The sequence below is a fragment of the Tachypleus tridentatus genome, chromosome 1 (genome assembly GCF_004210375.1).
Source record: "Tachypleus tridentatus isolate NWPU-2018 chromosome 1, ASM421037v1, whole genome shotgun sequence".
NCBI classification, from domain to species: Eukaryota; Metazoa; Arthropoda; class Merostomata; order Xiphosura; family Limulidae; genus Tachypleus; species Tachypleus tridentatus.
The window spans coordinates 11,908,770-11,922,203 of record NC_134825.1 but is presented as its reverse complement, the minus strand read 5'-3'; the positions used below and the strand labels follow the sequence as shown (position 1 = coordinate 11,922,203).

The 13,434-nt window shown below is 33.3% G+C and overlaps 1 protein-coding gene across 1 annotated transcript; it reads left to right on the top strand.

Moving 5' to 3' along the window:
• The first annotated feature begins 11,607 nt into the window (after positions 1-11,607).
• On the top strand, positions 11,608-13,434 carry LOC143240799 (cuticle protein 10.9-like). Its single transcript, XM_076483921.1, has 3 exons — positions 11,608-11,689; positions 12,014-12,115; positions 12,839-13,434. Exons 1-3 carry the CDS (start codon positions 11,681-11,683, stop codon positions 13,187-13,189), a joined length of 462 nt encoding a protein of 153 aa, XP_076340036.1. The 5' UTR covers positions 11,608-11,680; the 3' UTR covers positions 13,190-13,434.

Genomic DNA, 13,434 nt, shown 5'->3' with positions numbered 1-13,434 from the left:
GACTGAAGATGGTCTCTTTGCCTAACAGTGACATTGCAGAGGTGGTCCTGACTGGGTCAACATGACCATTTTCCGACTACAAAATAGTAAAAATGACTAATATTTAATAGTCATATTAGGTAGTCATCGATTTTAGCGACTACTTGGAGAAACTTTTTTGGCCACGCTTGACTACCTGATTTACTATTCAAAAGTCGTCGCCTTGACTAGTTCTTATTTTGAATGTATCCCAGGTTGCCATTTCATTTGTATTTAATGTACACCTATTTTCTGAATACCTTCCGATATGCTCAGCCCATTCTCATTTATTTATTAGAATGAACTTTGCTGCATTTATTTTATTTGTTCTTTTTCTTATTCTGTCATTTCTCCATCTGATTTGTAGTGCCATATAAAGTATTCTTCATTCATAGCTCTTTGTGTTGTTGTTTTTTGGCTGCTATATCTTAAGGTTGGTAGTACACACTGATCCATAATATTATTGTTTGGCTACTATATGTTAAGTTTGATAATACACACTAATCCATGATATTGTTTGACTACTGTATATTAAGGTTGGTAGTACACACTGATCCATGATATTGTTTGACTACTATATGTTAAAGGTTGGTAGTACACACTGATCCATGATATTATTGTTTGATCACTGTATGGTAAGGTTGGTAGTACACACTGATCCATGATATTGTTGTTTGGCTACTATATGTTAAGGTTGGTAGTACACACTGATCCATGATATTATTGTTTGATTACTGTATGTTAAGGTTGGTAGTACACACTGATCCATGATATTATTGTTTGACTACAATATGGTTGGTAGTACACACTGATCCATGATATTATTGTTTGATTACTGTATGTTAAGGTTGGTAGTACACACTGATCCATGATATTATCGTTTGGCTACTATATGTTAAGGTTGGTAGTACACACTGATCCATGATATTATTGTTTGATTACTGTATGTTAAGGTTGGTAGTACACACTGATCCATGATATTATTGTTTGACTACAATATGTTAAGGTTGGTAGTACACACTGATCTATGATATTATTGTTTGACTACTGTATGTTAAGATTGGTAGTACACACTGATTCATGATATTTTTTTGAAAATAATGGAAATTACTTGATACTCTAGAATGTATTTATATATTTCCAAACATCACCATGTTGCCTTTGTACTGACAATAATTTCTTCCCTTGTGTGTTTTTATTTCAACGGTTTGTCCTAAATATTAGTACCCTGACACTTTCTCTGTTTCTTCATTCTCAATTTTGATGGTATTTGTGTCATGGTAATTGGTCAGGTAATTGGTCTTCCTTTATCTACTTTTAATCCTGCTTTCTTACTAACGTCATTCAAACTATTTAATAGGGCTTCCATTTTTTGGTAGAACTTGTAAAGAGAGCTACATCATCTGCAAACCTTAGATCCGTTAATGTCTCACAATCTATGTCAGTAACTTCATTCTCTTTTTCAGTTTGTTTAAATACTTCTGACAAAGTTGCTGTAAGCAGTTTCGGAGATATCGCATGACCTTGTCTCACCACTACCTCTATATTTATCACTGATAATACCTCTTTATCAGCGGCAAGTCTACAGATTTACAACGTTAAAATCAGGGGATCGATTCCCCTCGGTGGACTTAGCAGATAGCCCGATGTGGCTTTACTATACGAAATAACACACACACACACCTCTTTATCAAAATATATTTTTGCTGTTGCTTCTGTCAATATATATCTTAAGATATCTATTTAGTTCTTAGAATAAACCTTACTGCATAAATTATATTTTTTGTTTTGACCCTTATTGTAGCTAAAGCATTTAATATTACGGTGTGTTTTACAAAGACAAATAATTTTTCATAATCTATAAATTCAACAAATAAAGGTAAGTTGTATTCATTTGATTTTTCTATTATTCCGTCAGGTGCATATAAATGATATGTATTTGAGAATTTTTCCAAAATTCTGTTTGTTATATTGATTGGTGTTCGTTCAAAAGTTTGTCAATCTTTTATGTGGTAGGTTTTCTGGTGAATATTTTATATAAGTGAGATAATAGTCTTAGAGAGCGATAGTTTTTCACATCTTGCTTGGCTTTTTTCTTGTATAAAATGATGATTTTGTCCTCTTTCCAGTTGTTTGGTATCGTTTTTGACTCCAATAGTTTGTTAAACACTTTTGTTTCAGTTCCACCTGTTTTCAACATATTACTGGTGATCATATTGTTTCCTAGAGCTTTCCTACTCTTCACCTTCTTTAATGCATTCTCCAATTCTGAGACTGAAGTTTTAGGCACTTATGTATTATCTGCTTTATTTTTCTCATAATTCATTTCTGTTTCATTTTTAATAGTTGATGCATATAAATCGTTTTAAAAATCTGCACATATTTCAACTGTTTCGTTTTTGTCATTTGTGGTGATTCCTTTCTTGTTTTTATTCACCATATTTTCCTGTTCACAACTACTCTAGTGATCCTCTTATGTCCTCTACCAACTTTAAATATCTTTTCAATCTTTTCTTTCATTCTTTTTTTGTTTGTTTTTCTTCTTTATTTCCTTAAAATCTTTGTTAACTCAAAATATTCAACTTTCTCTTGTATGATTCGATTCCCCCTCGGTGCACCTAGCAAATAGCCCTATGTGGCTTTGCTATAAGAGAGAGCACACTAAAAAACTCTTGTATGTTCGTCCTGTATATTCCACTTAATTCCTTTCTCCTGCTATCCGTTTCTCTTTGAGCTCGTGTTCCTTATCTTTATTTAAAGTTCGTTTTGCAAATCGGTTGATTTTTTTATTAAATTATTATTATTTATTATTATTTAAAAATGTCATTTTTTTACAAATGTTATGTAGACGTTGGTCTTCCTCCAACATTTCAAATCTGTTTCTCACATTTAACTCAAAATCTCTGTTATTTTTCATTTAGATGACAAACATTGATCTTGAGAGCTTTCTTCTGATGCATATATTTAGGTCTCGCTAATCTTTTATGCACCTTAATTCTTGTTATCACCATTCTGTGGTCACTTTTTATGTCTGTACAGACTACAACTTCACAATTTTTCATGATTTAAAGTGCTTCCTATTACTAACTGTTCTTTTTCTGCAAAATATATAAATTATTTCTCTTGTGAATCCTATTCTGCTTCCCTGCCTCATATTTTCATATACATTTCGTTTCTACTAGGCCTTATCCAATTCTTTTAGTTTCACTTAGACCCAAGGTGTCTTATTTTATATTTTAAATCTTTTCCAGCAGTATTTGCAGGTCATTATCTAACATCATTTAGTTGTGTCCTACAGACATTAGTAGGTTCACCCGGCTAATGTTAATGTTGTTGAACCTTCCATATAAATAATAAGGGCACTACAAAGGTACTCCATTTTGATGTCTAAGAAAATAACGAAAAGTTCAGAGATCCACTACAATCCACGTCCCTATTCATAAAGTCATCAAACTTGTTCATGAGCTGTATGTCTTCGCTCGTTATTAGAAGTAAAATGAAAATACTTCCTGCTTTTAAATATTGGATTTGCTGGTCCCACACGTGTATTCATAAAATATTTATATGCTTTATTGTGAACACATTTATGTAGAAACTTCAAGCCTTTGTTTGATTAGCTTTTAAGCTGTTAGTGAATTATTAACTTATTGTTTGTTGTTATACATTAGAGACAAAAATAAATGTTCAACACTAACGAAACATACAAGTCATTAATTAAGTTTCTAGGATAACAAATAAGAGAGATATATACAATATGAGCTATTATAAGTCAAATATTAGTTAATCATACTCTTATTGTTTGTCAAGTGAAAAGTACTAGGTGAAATTCTAATATAAAATACGACTCTGCCATGAAAAACCAATTATAAAACCATGAATAAATATTATGGCAACATCCAAGATTTCTAGGAGTCAGCAGATGGAACTAGTGCTATCAGTGGCAGATTCTTCTACAGAGACACTAACGATCTCCACAAACGAGTTAATCTTGTGACAGATGTAGATGGTTACAAGGCTTCCATATTATACATTAACATATTTATAATTCCTACTGTATCTTGTTTTTTTAATAAATTGTTCTGAAAGCTAGTCTATCTAAGATTAATTTTAATTACATAAGTTGATTACTTATATTCTCATAATATAATAAATCACACACCTGGGATAAAATAGTAATTTCTTTTCGGGCACAATATGCTAATATAGTAAGAGTGAAATATTAAAGAACTGATATTTTGTATCAGTGGCATAGCGACAAGTCTAAAATATGTTGGTTATTTGCTATACGTTACTTCATCTGCTGAGATTATTCATGCTCCAATTTTTTAACCTGCACCAAAAGTTCTTCCTCTCTTCAAACGAAACTTAAAACCGTCCAATTGAATAACGACTATAGTTTCTCACTAACTGCATTCTTGAACTTAAATGACTGGAGAGGTTAATTATTATTTGGTGTTAACCTGGAAGAATAATTTTGTTGCGTTCGGAATACTTTCGTAAAGCTATGTGATCTTTGAGTATTATAAATTTAAATTTTTTTGTTATTTATATTTAAATGTTTCAAAACACTTTGCTCTTTTTGTGCGAAAGAAGACTTTATTTATGAAAATATACTAAAACAATTTATATCTATTTAATGAATTTCTACAGTCATAAAAGTATATTTTTATGATATTTTAAAACCATAGCGAAAGCATAATTTTCTGAAATTTGTGTAAACCATTTAAAATGTAATATAAAACGTTTACAACTAAATTTAACTTATCGTTAACTAAGTAAGTAGAGAACTAGAAAGTAATTCTACAGTCATTTCATTTGTACTTAAGGAAGATTGATTTGTTTGTTTTGTTTTTTTCAATTTCGCCTAAAGCTACATGAGAGCTATCTGCGCTAGCCGTCCCTAATTTTGCAGTGTAAGACTAGAGGGAAGGCAGCTAGTCATCACCACCCACCGCCAACTCTTGGGCTACTCTTTTACCAACGAATAGTGGGATTGGTCGTAACATTATAACGCCCCCATGGCTTAAAGGTCAAGCATGTTTGGCGCAACGGAGATGCAAACCTGCGACCCTCAGATTACGAGTCGCACGCCTGGCCATGCCGGGCCACTTAAAGAAGAACTTGTGAGAGTATATGCGGCTGTATTTAGTTTTGAATCACAGCGCGAATGCAACGAGTCAGTAAAAATCTACCACCAAGTATCCACGTCAAGGAGTTGATTGTCACTCTTATAATGTTTTCGAAGCTGAAATTGCGTGGAATACTTTTTGATATCGGACGAATTCGAACACTTCTTTCCAGTACCGATATCCAGAGCTCTGCAACAAAGCCAACCCACGCTCTATAAGAGGTTGTTTGTTTGTTTTTGTTTTTTTTAATTTTGCACAAAGCTACTCGAGGGCTATCTGTGCTAGCCGTCCCTAATTTAGCAGTGTAAAACAAGAGGGAAGGCAGCTAGTTATCACCATCCACCGCCAACTCTTGGGCTACTCTTTTACCAACGAATAGTGGGATTGACCGTAACATTATAACGCCCCCACAGCTGAAAAGGCGAGCATGTTTGATGCGATTGGGATTAGAACCCGCGACCCTCAGATTACGAGTCGAGCGCCTTAACCCACCTGGCCATGCCGGACCCCTAAAAGAGAATTGATACCTGGTTGTCTACATTGTTACGTATTATAATTTATTTCACACGAGTCTCCGATGTATTATATTTGTACGTTACGTATTCTGATTTCAAATAGACTAAAACCGAGTTAACTTGCAATTCAAATTTTGAAAGTTAATAGAATGTCTATATGTATCAAATTTATTATATTTGCGAACAATATTTATATTCAAAAATATACTTTCATCTACAAACAATACAATTTATAATAATAGTTAAAAAAATAATGGCTTATATACAAGAGTTTTACAAAGTCACAAACAATACTAGATCTTCTATCTGGTCTAGAATTACATCTGTTATCGACTGTTCACAGCAAACAAATTAATTCTATGTTAATAAACAGGTACACTACTCTTGACGGGAATGCTAACTACCACTCTCCTTAGCTGGCCTAACGCGGTTTACAAGCTCACTTTTTACCGAGGAAGATCTGTTCTGTTTGTGAATTTCGCGCAAAGCTACTCGAGGGCTATCTGCCGTCCCTAATTCATCACCACCCACCGCCAGCTCTTGGGCTATTCTTTTACCAACAAATAGTGGGATTGAACGCCACATTATAACGCCCCCACGGCTGAAAGGGCGAGCATGTTTGGTGAGACCGGGATTCAAACCCGCGACCCTCGGATTACGAGTGGAACGCCTTAACACGCTTGGCCATACCGGTCCCCGCGACGAAGATATGTAATGTTCTTGTAGAAATACTAACGTCCAAAGTTAATTCAGTGAAATTAAACCATTTGTAATGTAAAAAATCTATAAATCTTCCGCGTTAAATGTCTGTACTTTTCCAGTTAATAAGTGTTTATCAGAGTTTCCGAGGCCTATAGTATACGAACTGTAGCAAACTAACAATATTAAACTGCCTCCCTGCGTTGCGTTGGTTACCTTTTATTAGCTCGAGAAGAAAGTTTTCAGATATTTCAGCTGTGGCAACAATACTGGTATTTCACATACATACACCATACATTGTTGGTTCTTATGCTTAATCATCTTCCTTTAAATTTAGAAAACAGTCAGGAAAACAGTTGCAATACACATTTAACAATATTAGTTATATGCATTTCTAAATATATATTAAACTAAAAGAGTCATATATATTAAAATAAATATATAGTTCACCTACATCCCTAGATAAATAAAAATTGGCGTTAAACAGTTTGTATTTTCTTATAATAAAGCCACATCGGGCTATCTTCTCTTCTGTGTCCACAGAGGAAAATTGAACCGTTAATTTAAGCGTTACAACTCCGTAGACTTGGCGCTATGCCAGCGGGAGACTGAGCAACTTTTAACTAAGATATTATATATATACACACAGTAGTGTGAATACATTAAATATAATAAATAGTCAAAGATTTATATGACTTCAAAAATCATTACAGTATACAATCAATACAAATAATTTTATGATAATAAAAATACATAGAACGTGAAAATGCTTAAACCCAAATGATAAATATTTGGGTCAACACAATCAATAATCAGAGGACTAAGTTGTTCTTTGAAAGATTGGAATAGTTTTAAATTAATAACAACAGTTTTCTGGTTAGATTTTTCTACTAATTGACAGATATAACAGATTTTACAATATTGAGAAACATTTTTCTTTATTTTTGCCCGAAAGAAAAGTCTCATAATTTTGTCACATGTCTACTTGACACATAAGTGCCCTTTAAGGGGGATTTTGTGGGTCACTTTTAATATGTCAGTTGTTGTTTTGAATTAAGCACAAAGCTACACAATGGACTATCTGTGCTCTGCCCACCGCGGCTATCGAAACCCGGTTGTAAGCGTTGTAAGTCCGCAGACATACCACTGAGCCACTGGGAGGCCTAATATGTCAGAATGAAATTATTTTGGAACAACTATTTAATAAATTACAGCCAGGCCTCTGAAGCTGGTACATCTAGTGGTCCCCATTTTCTCATGAGCACATTTTTTATAAAAAAAAACAAATACTTAGAACGTTTTCCAGACCATTCTTTCGGAATGCATATTTAAATATTGAAGATGTCTACGGATCCTTTTCTTGCTTGGCAATCAGTTTATTTTAGCAAATAGCACTTCACCAGCTGAACCAGATCTCTCACGTTCATCAGAGTCACTCATTTATGAATTGTCAGTAGGAAAATTATTCACAAGATCCGTGTCAAATCCAAAAATGTGGAAAAAATCTATAATATCATCCTCTAAACATGTATCTATCATTTGCTTGTATTTTCATTTCTTAGCCTGAGCTCCAGTCACATTACACGAGGAAAACACGTCTGGATTCTCCGGAAGAACATTATCTTCAGACGAAACAGTGATCGGTTCGCTAACCATTCTTGGTTCAGCAACAACTTATCCACCTGGCAAATCGATTCCCAGCAATAATTATACACCCTTAATTATTAGAGTAGGTCTTACTCCAATCACATCTGGTCCTGAAAGTAGGTCTGATGCTAAATATATGTTATGAAAAAGAACATTAACAAAGCCAGCCTCATTGCTCCGAGCAATAACAGACTCACCAGTGGAAGAACTCGAATCTTAGTATGCCTTCTAACACTGAATCACCTCAGTATTACGTAGAATTTGTATGGGTATGGAATTAGCAGTGCAATTTGTCAAAGACAAAAACCAACGGACACAAAAGATCTAAATTCCTCCCTAAATATATCAGTGACAAAACGAAAAACATTGGATGATGTGATGAAACTACGTCCATATTGGACACAAACTCACCAGGTGTTGCTTCCTATTCTTTTATCTTTTTCAAACATTAACAATCGGACATATCATGACCAGGTTTTTTACAAAGATAACAGACAGACCGTAATGACTTTGATGAAGTTTTAACATGACTATCTGAAGATTTCGAATAAGAACAGCTGGATTTCTAGAAGAATCCCCAGCTTTAATGGATTGAACAGGTATAGAGTTTTGATAAGATGGAAGGAATTTATTTTTTATGAAAAGTAGCTTTATTTGTTAAAATGTAACCATAGAAAAGATCAGCTGCTTCCTGTTGTGTTTCATCATTCTGCTCATCCATGTAAGGTTTGAGGTCATTACTTCTACAGCGTTTAAAGTCCTCAATTATACAAAAGTGACTTAATTTGTCGAAACTGTCCTCAATATGTACAGAATTACACCATCGATCAAAATAAACCTCTTTCTCGTGGGCAAATTCTACATAAGTTTGACTTATCAAATAACTTCAAGACATTTATAATACTTCGTAAGATTTCGATTCCTTCAATTAACCATGTTACACTAATAAAAGCTGATAATCCAATTTTTAAACATTTTATTGTCAGACTTTTTAATCAAACACGCAAGAGGAGGTCATTTGTTAAAATTACGCTCAATTCCTGTATTAGATAAGAATGTTTGAAGGATATGACTTCGAACACCATTAGTTGTTTTCGAATTTCGCACAAATCTACACAAAGGGTCGCCTGCTCATAGGCGTTTCGAGGTAATATATTAAAGAAATGGCAGCTAAGTAATCGGCTGCACCATATGCTACTCTACACTGATCGAATACTGTGATTTTATTGTTATTCTTATAACACACCCACCAATTTAACTTGTGTAACACGTTATTTTTTAACAATGACAGAAGGAGAATGAATCATTTGATTTACAATAAATAGTATACTAGATACTAGTAAAAAATAAAACATTAGAACTTGCACAAAGATTCTATAATTTTCCACATCAATGTCTGGATTTTCAAAATTACAAGATAATTGCTTCACTATTTTGAGTCAGCTCTATTAAAACTACAAAGATGTGTTTGTAAGAAAGCTTAGTTTAGCAAAGTTTTATAAGTTTAACTTTGTTTATTGTAAAATCACATAACTTTGCAATGGGTTATTGATCCTCTTCCAGACGCAGGTCAAAACTCGACTTTTAACGTTATAATACATTAGACTCAATATTGAGTCGAATTTCGCAGGTAGTCGTTTCAAGCTAATAAAGTAGAAAAAGGCAGCTAATTAATCGGCTGCACCATATACCAGTTTTTATGCTACTCTACAATGATCAAATAGTGTAGTTTGATGGCTATTCTCAAAGCACACCCATCAGTCTAATCTATAAACCTCGTTATTTTCAAACAATGGCAGGAGGACAATGAATCAACTGATTCATAGTCAGTAGTATACTAGCTACCAGTAAAACAAAACAAAACATTTAAACTTATATAAATATTATGTTTTGAACAAGCTCTATTAAAGTACGTTTCTGTAGTTTCTATATCTCTAATAAATAAGCTAAATTTAGCAAACTTTTATAAATTTGTCATTGTTTATTGTGAATCACATAACTGTACAATGGATTATTGGTTCTCTACAAGACGCGGGTCAAAACTCGACTTTTAACGTTAGAATATATGAGAGTCAATATAGAGTCACGGGTAAGAAATCTTTATTGCACAAATACACCACTTATATCAAGCATTGTATTATTTGAAATATTTACACTGCTACCTTTGGCTATACGGATCACAATGTCAATCAAAGTAGTAATTGACAACCGTTATAAAATCTCTCCAACTAATATCACTTTAATTGTTTGTCCACTTTTTACACACTTCTTATATGAAATCTACAAGTAACCAATGGCCCACATTCGATTAAAATTATAAGATTATATTCCTATTTATTTTTCCCCCCGCTATTACAGCGGTAGGTCTACGGATTTACAACGCTATAATCAGGGGTTCGATTCCCCCCGGTGGGCTCAGCAAATAGCCCGATGTGGCTTGCTAGAAAAAATACACACACTCACCTATTTATTTCTCCAGTTGTTATACGTCTGTGGAATGAACACAACATCTGTAAACTTTAGTATAGCCATATCACTGATAGCTATAACTTTTCGAATAATTAAAAAACCACAATCATAAATTTGTGAAATGCAATTCTCACTTAGAGATAGCTGAATAAAGCTGAGAAAGTCGGGATTAAATATTACAAATTTGTGATTGTTGTTTTAATTCTTCTTTCATTACTATTTGTAGTAGGTTAATTATTACGTTTTACAATACAAAATTTTTGAGCACCTTCTCTTATTTTCTTGGTATGTTATAACACAATGGACCACTCAAAGGGTTTTCTCGTCAAACACAGGTTTACTTGTCTAAACGTTTTGCTCAAGTACAGTCGTTGGCAAATAATGTAAATAATTTTATTTGTTGCAAAATCCAACCACAGTGTCTCTATTTTTCTGTTGCTTAAACATCTTAACAGTATATTTACAGGGATATTGGTTATTTGTACAATAAATACAAATAACACTTCGTTGGAGACCTGCTACAAATACAGATTATTCTACAATGTCGGATATCTTTTCTAACATTATTGCATATTTTATATTCATTAGGTACAAGTAACTTTAACAAATTAATCAGGAGTGATTACAAGAAAGTACACTGAATGCATGAATATTTGATGATTGTATTACAAAAACAGATAGAGCCGTATTCATTATAAACCACTGACCACACTACACTATTAAGATACACCTAGTCGAACATAGTTTCTTTGCGTAATTATTTCATTAAACTATTTGTCTAATAGAAAAACAATATTTAACTCAGCAATCATACCATAGTTCAACCACAATATATCCAACACTGTTTGTCTTATCATGATTCATTGTGTATTGTTCAGTAAGAACAATGTTGGTAAATATTTTTCTTTATGATTTCGTTAGATGGTTAAAAGGACCCTACGTTATTGAGAACTTTCACTAAAAAACTGGTCCAATCCCTCCCTTCCCTCAGGCCTAAACTTTCACCACTCACATCCTCTGTCATCCTTAATTACTTGTTTATCAAGAATTTTTATACCATGTCAGCCTCGATTCCAAATGACCAAAACTAGGCCAAAATTGGGTATAAAAGATGTTTTCTGACCAACTCTCTCTACCAAGTGTAGCAACGGTCAGCACATTTCTTCGAGTCTTCTGTTAACTACAGTCCATATAGACAACACAATGCTGAAGGTATAATTTTTTCAAGACATATTTGTGTACAGCTTTAAAAATTAAGGGCTAGAAATGATTTATCTATTCATTATTTCTTAACTTAACGAAAAGTGCTATCTCAGAAAAAGATTCCGTCTATTACTGAAATAAGTCATCATTGAAGTACTTATTTTACGGTCATCATAATATATAAAAACTAAAACATTGAAGTATTCACAAATAATTTCTTATAATTAAAATTTAATACAAAATTTCAAAGTGAAACTAAATAAAAATTGTGATATTTATTTGTTAAGGAAAGAAATATAGAAACGATATAATACGTCGTTAACTTAATTCCAGGTACTTCTCCTGTGTATGTTGGCCACAGCTGCCTATGCTGGTTATCCTTTCTATGCTGCCCCAGCTGTTAAAGTTATCCATGCGCCTCAAGTTGTTGCTGCAGTAAGTTCATCTATTATATATATTATAATTTATATTGAAATTTCTTTGAGAAAAAAAGACTCATATATTGTTCTCAAGAGACAAATTAATTTTTTAAATAAATATTTATCTTCATGTCAATATAAAAAAAAATCGAAAGCATGATCAGTACACAGTTAACGTTTCTAGCAACCTTACCGATCTAGACTCTTAATAAAATAGCTTTTTATGTGTTCAGTGAAGAACATTACTTGTTGTAAGTTATTGTCATATTGGTGGGGTAAGTTTGAAGCTTAAACATATGAATTCGTAACAGATAATAAAGCTCATTATAGAGCCTGATGAAAACTGTTCTTTTAATTTCATAATTTACCCTATTGAGGTATCAATAAAACTTAAGTTCTCTAGAAGATATTCGGAATATAGGGTATGTATTTCAGTGAACTACCAAACACACAGGTTTATCTTTCTTACATCAATTACTTTATCTATTCTCATTTCGATCTGCATATTTGAAAACAAACGAATTTCATTAAAGTCAGACTCATTTTTGGTATAGAAAATAATTATCACTTGGTCATGAAATACATTACATTGTTTTATTACTTTACTTATTGCAAATCCTACTTTGTCTCAAATAGTTTGACGGGTAATATACGAAACATTAAGAATAAAGGACGTTCTTTCATTTTACGAACATTAAATATGATATTAAAATGTAATACAAATTTTCTGTACAATCAGGAAAAACCTGAACCTTTTGACTTCAGCTACGACACCAAGGACGACGATGGTAACACCCAGTCCCGTCAGGAGTCTGGAGATGGAAGTGGCGCCGTCACTGGCAGCTACTCTTACGCAGATGCAAACGGTCTCTACCGACGAGTATCTTTTACAGCTGATGCTAGTGGATTCAAGCCATCCATCGAAACTAATGAACCAGGTACTGCTAATGCCAACCCCGCTGATGTCCAGGTGTCAGTTCAGGAAGCCCCTGCAGTTAAAGTCAAAGCTGCTCCTGTCCACAAAATCATCAAACTCGTACATGCTCCTTACTACCACGCTCCTTTAGCCTACGGCTATGCTCACGCTTAAATATATATAAGTTTATTTTGTTGTAGAAAAATAACCATTTTTAAAATGTTTGTAACTTTTCGTTATGTTTATCGTCACACGATTTTACATGTTGCTCAGTTGCATCCATCGTAATAGTGACTTTAGTTTCAGATTGCTTTGCTTCTTCATATGTGTTGCTTTAGTAAGTTATTTGCTTAATGCTTTGTTAGTAACCTAAATTATGGATTTCTATGGTGCAATAAAGTAGTGTTTTGCAAGCCGTA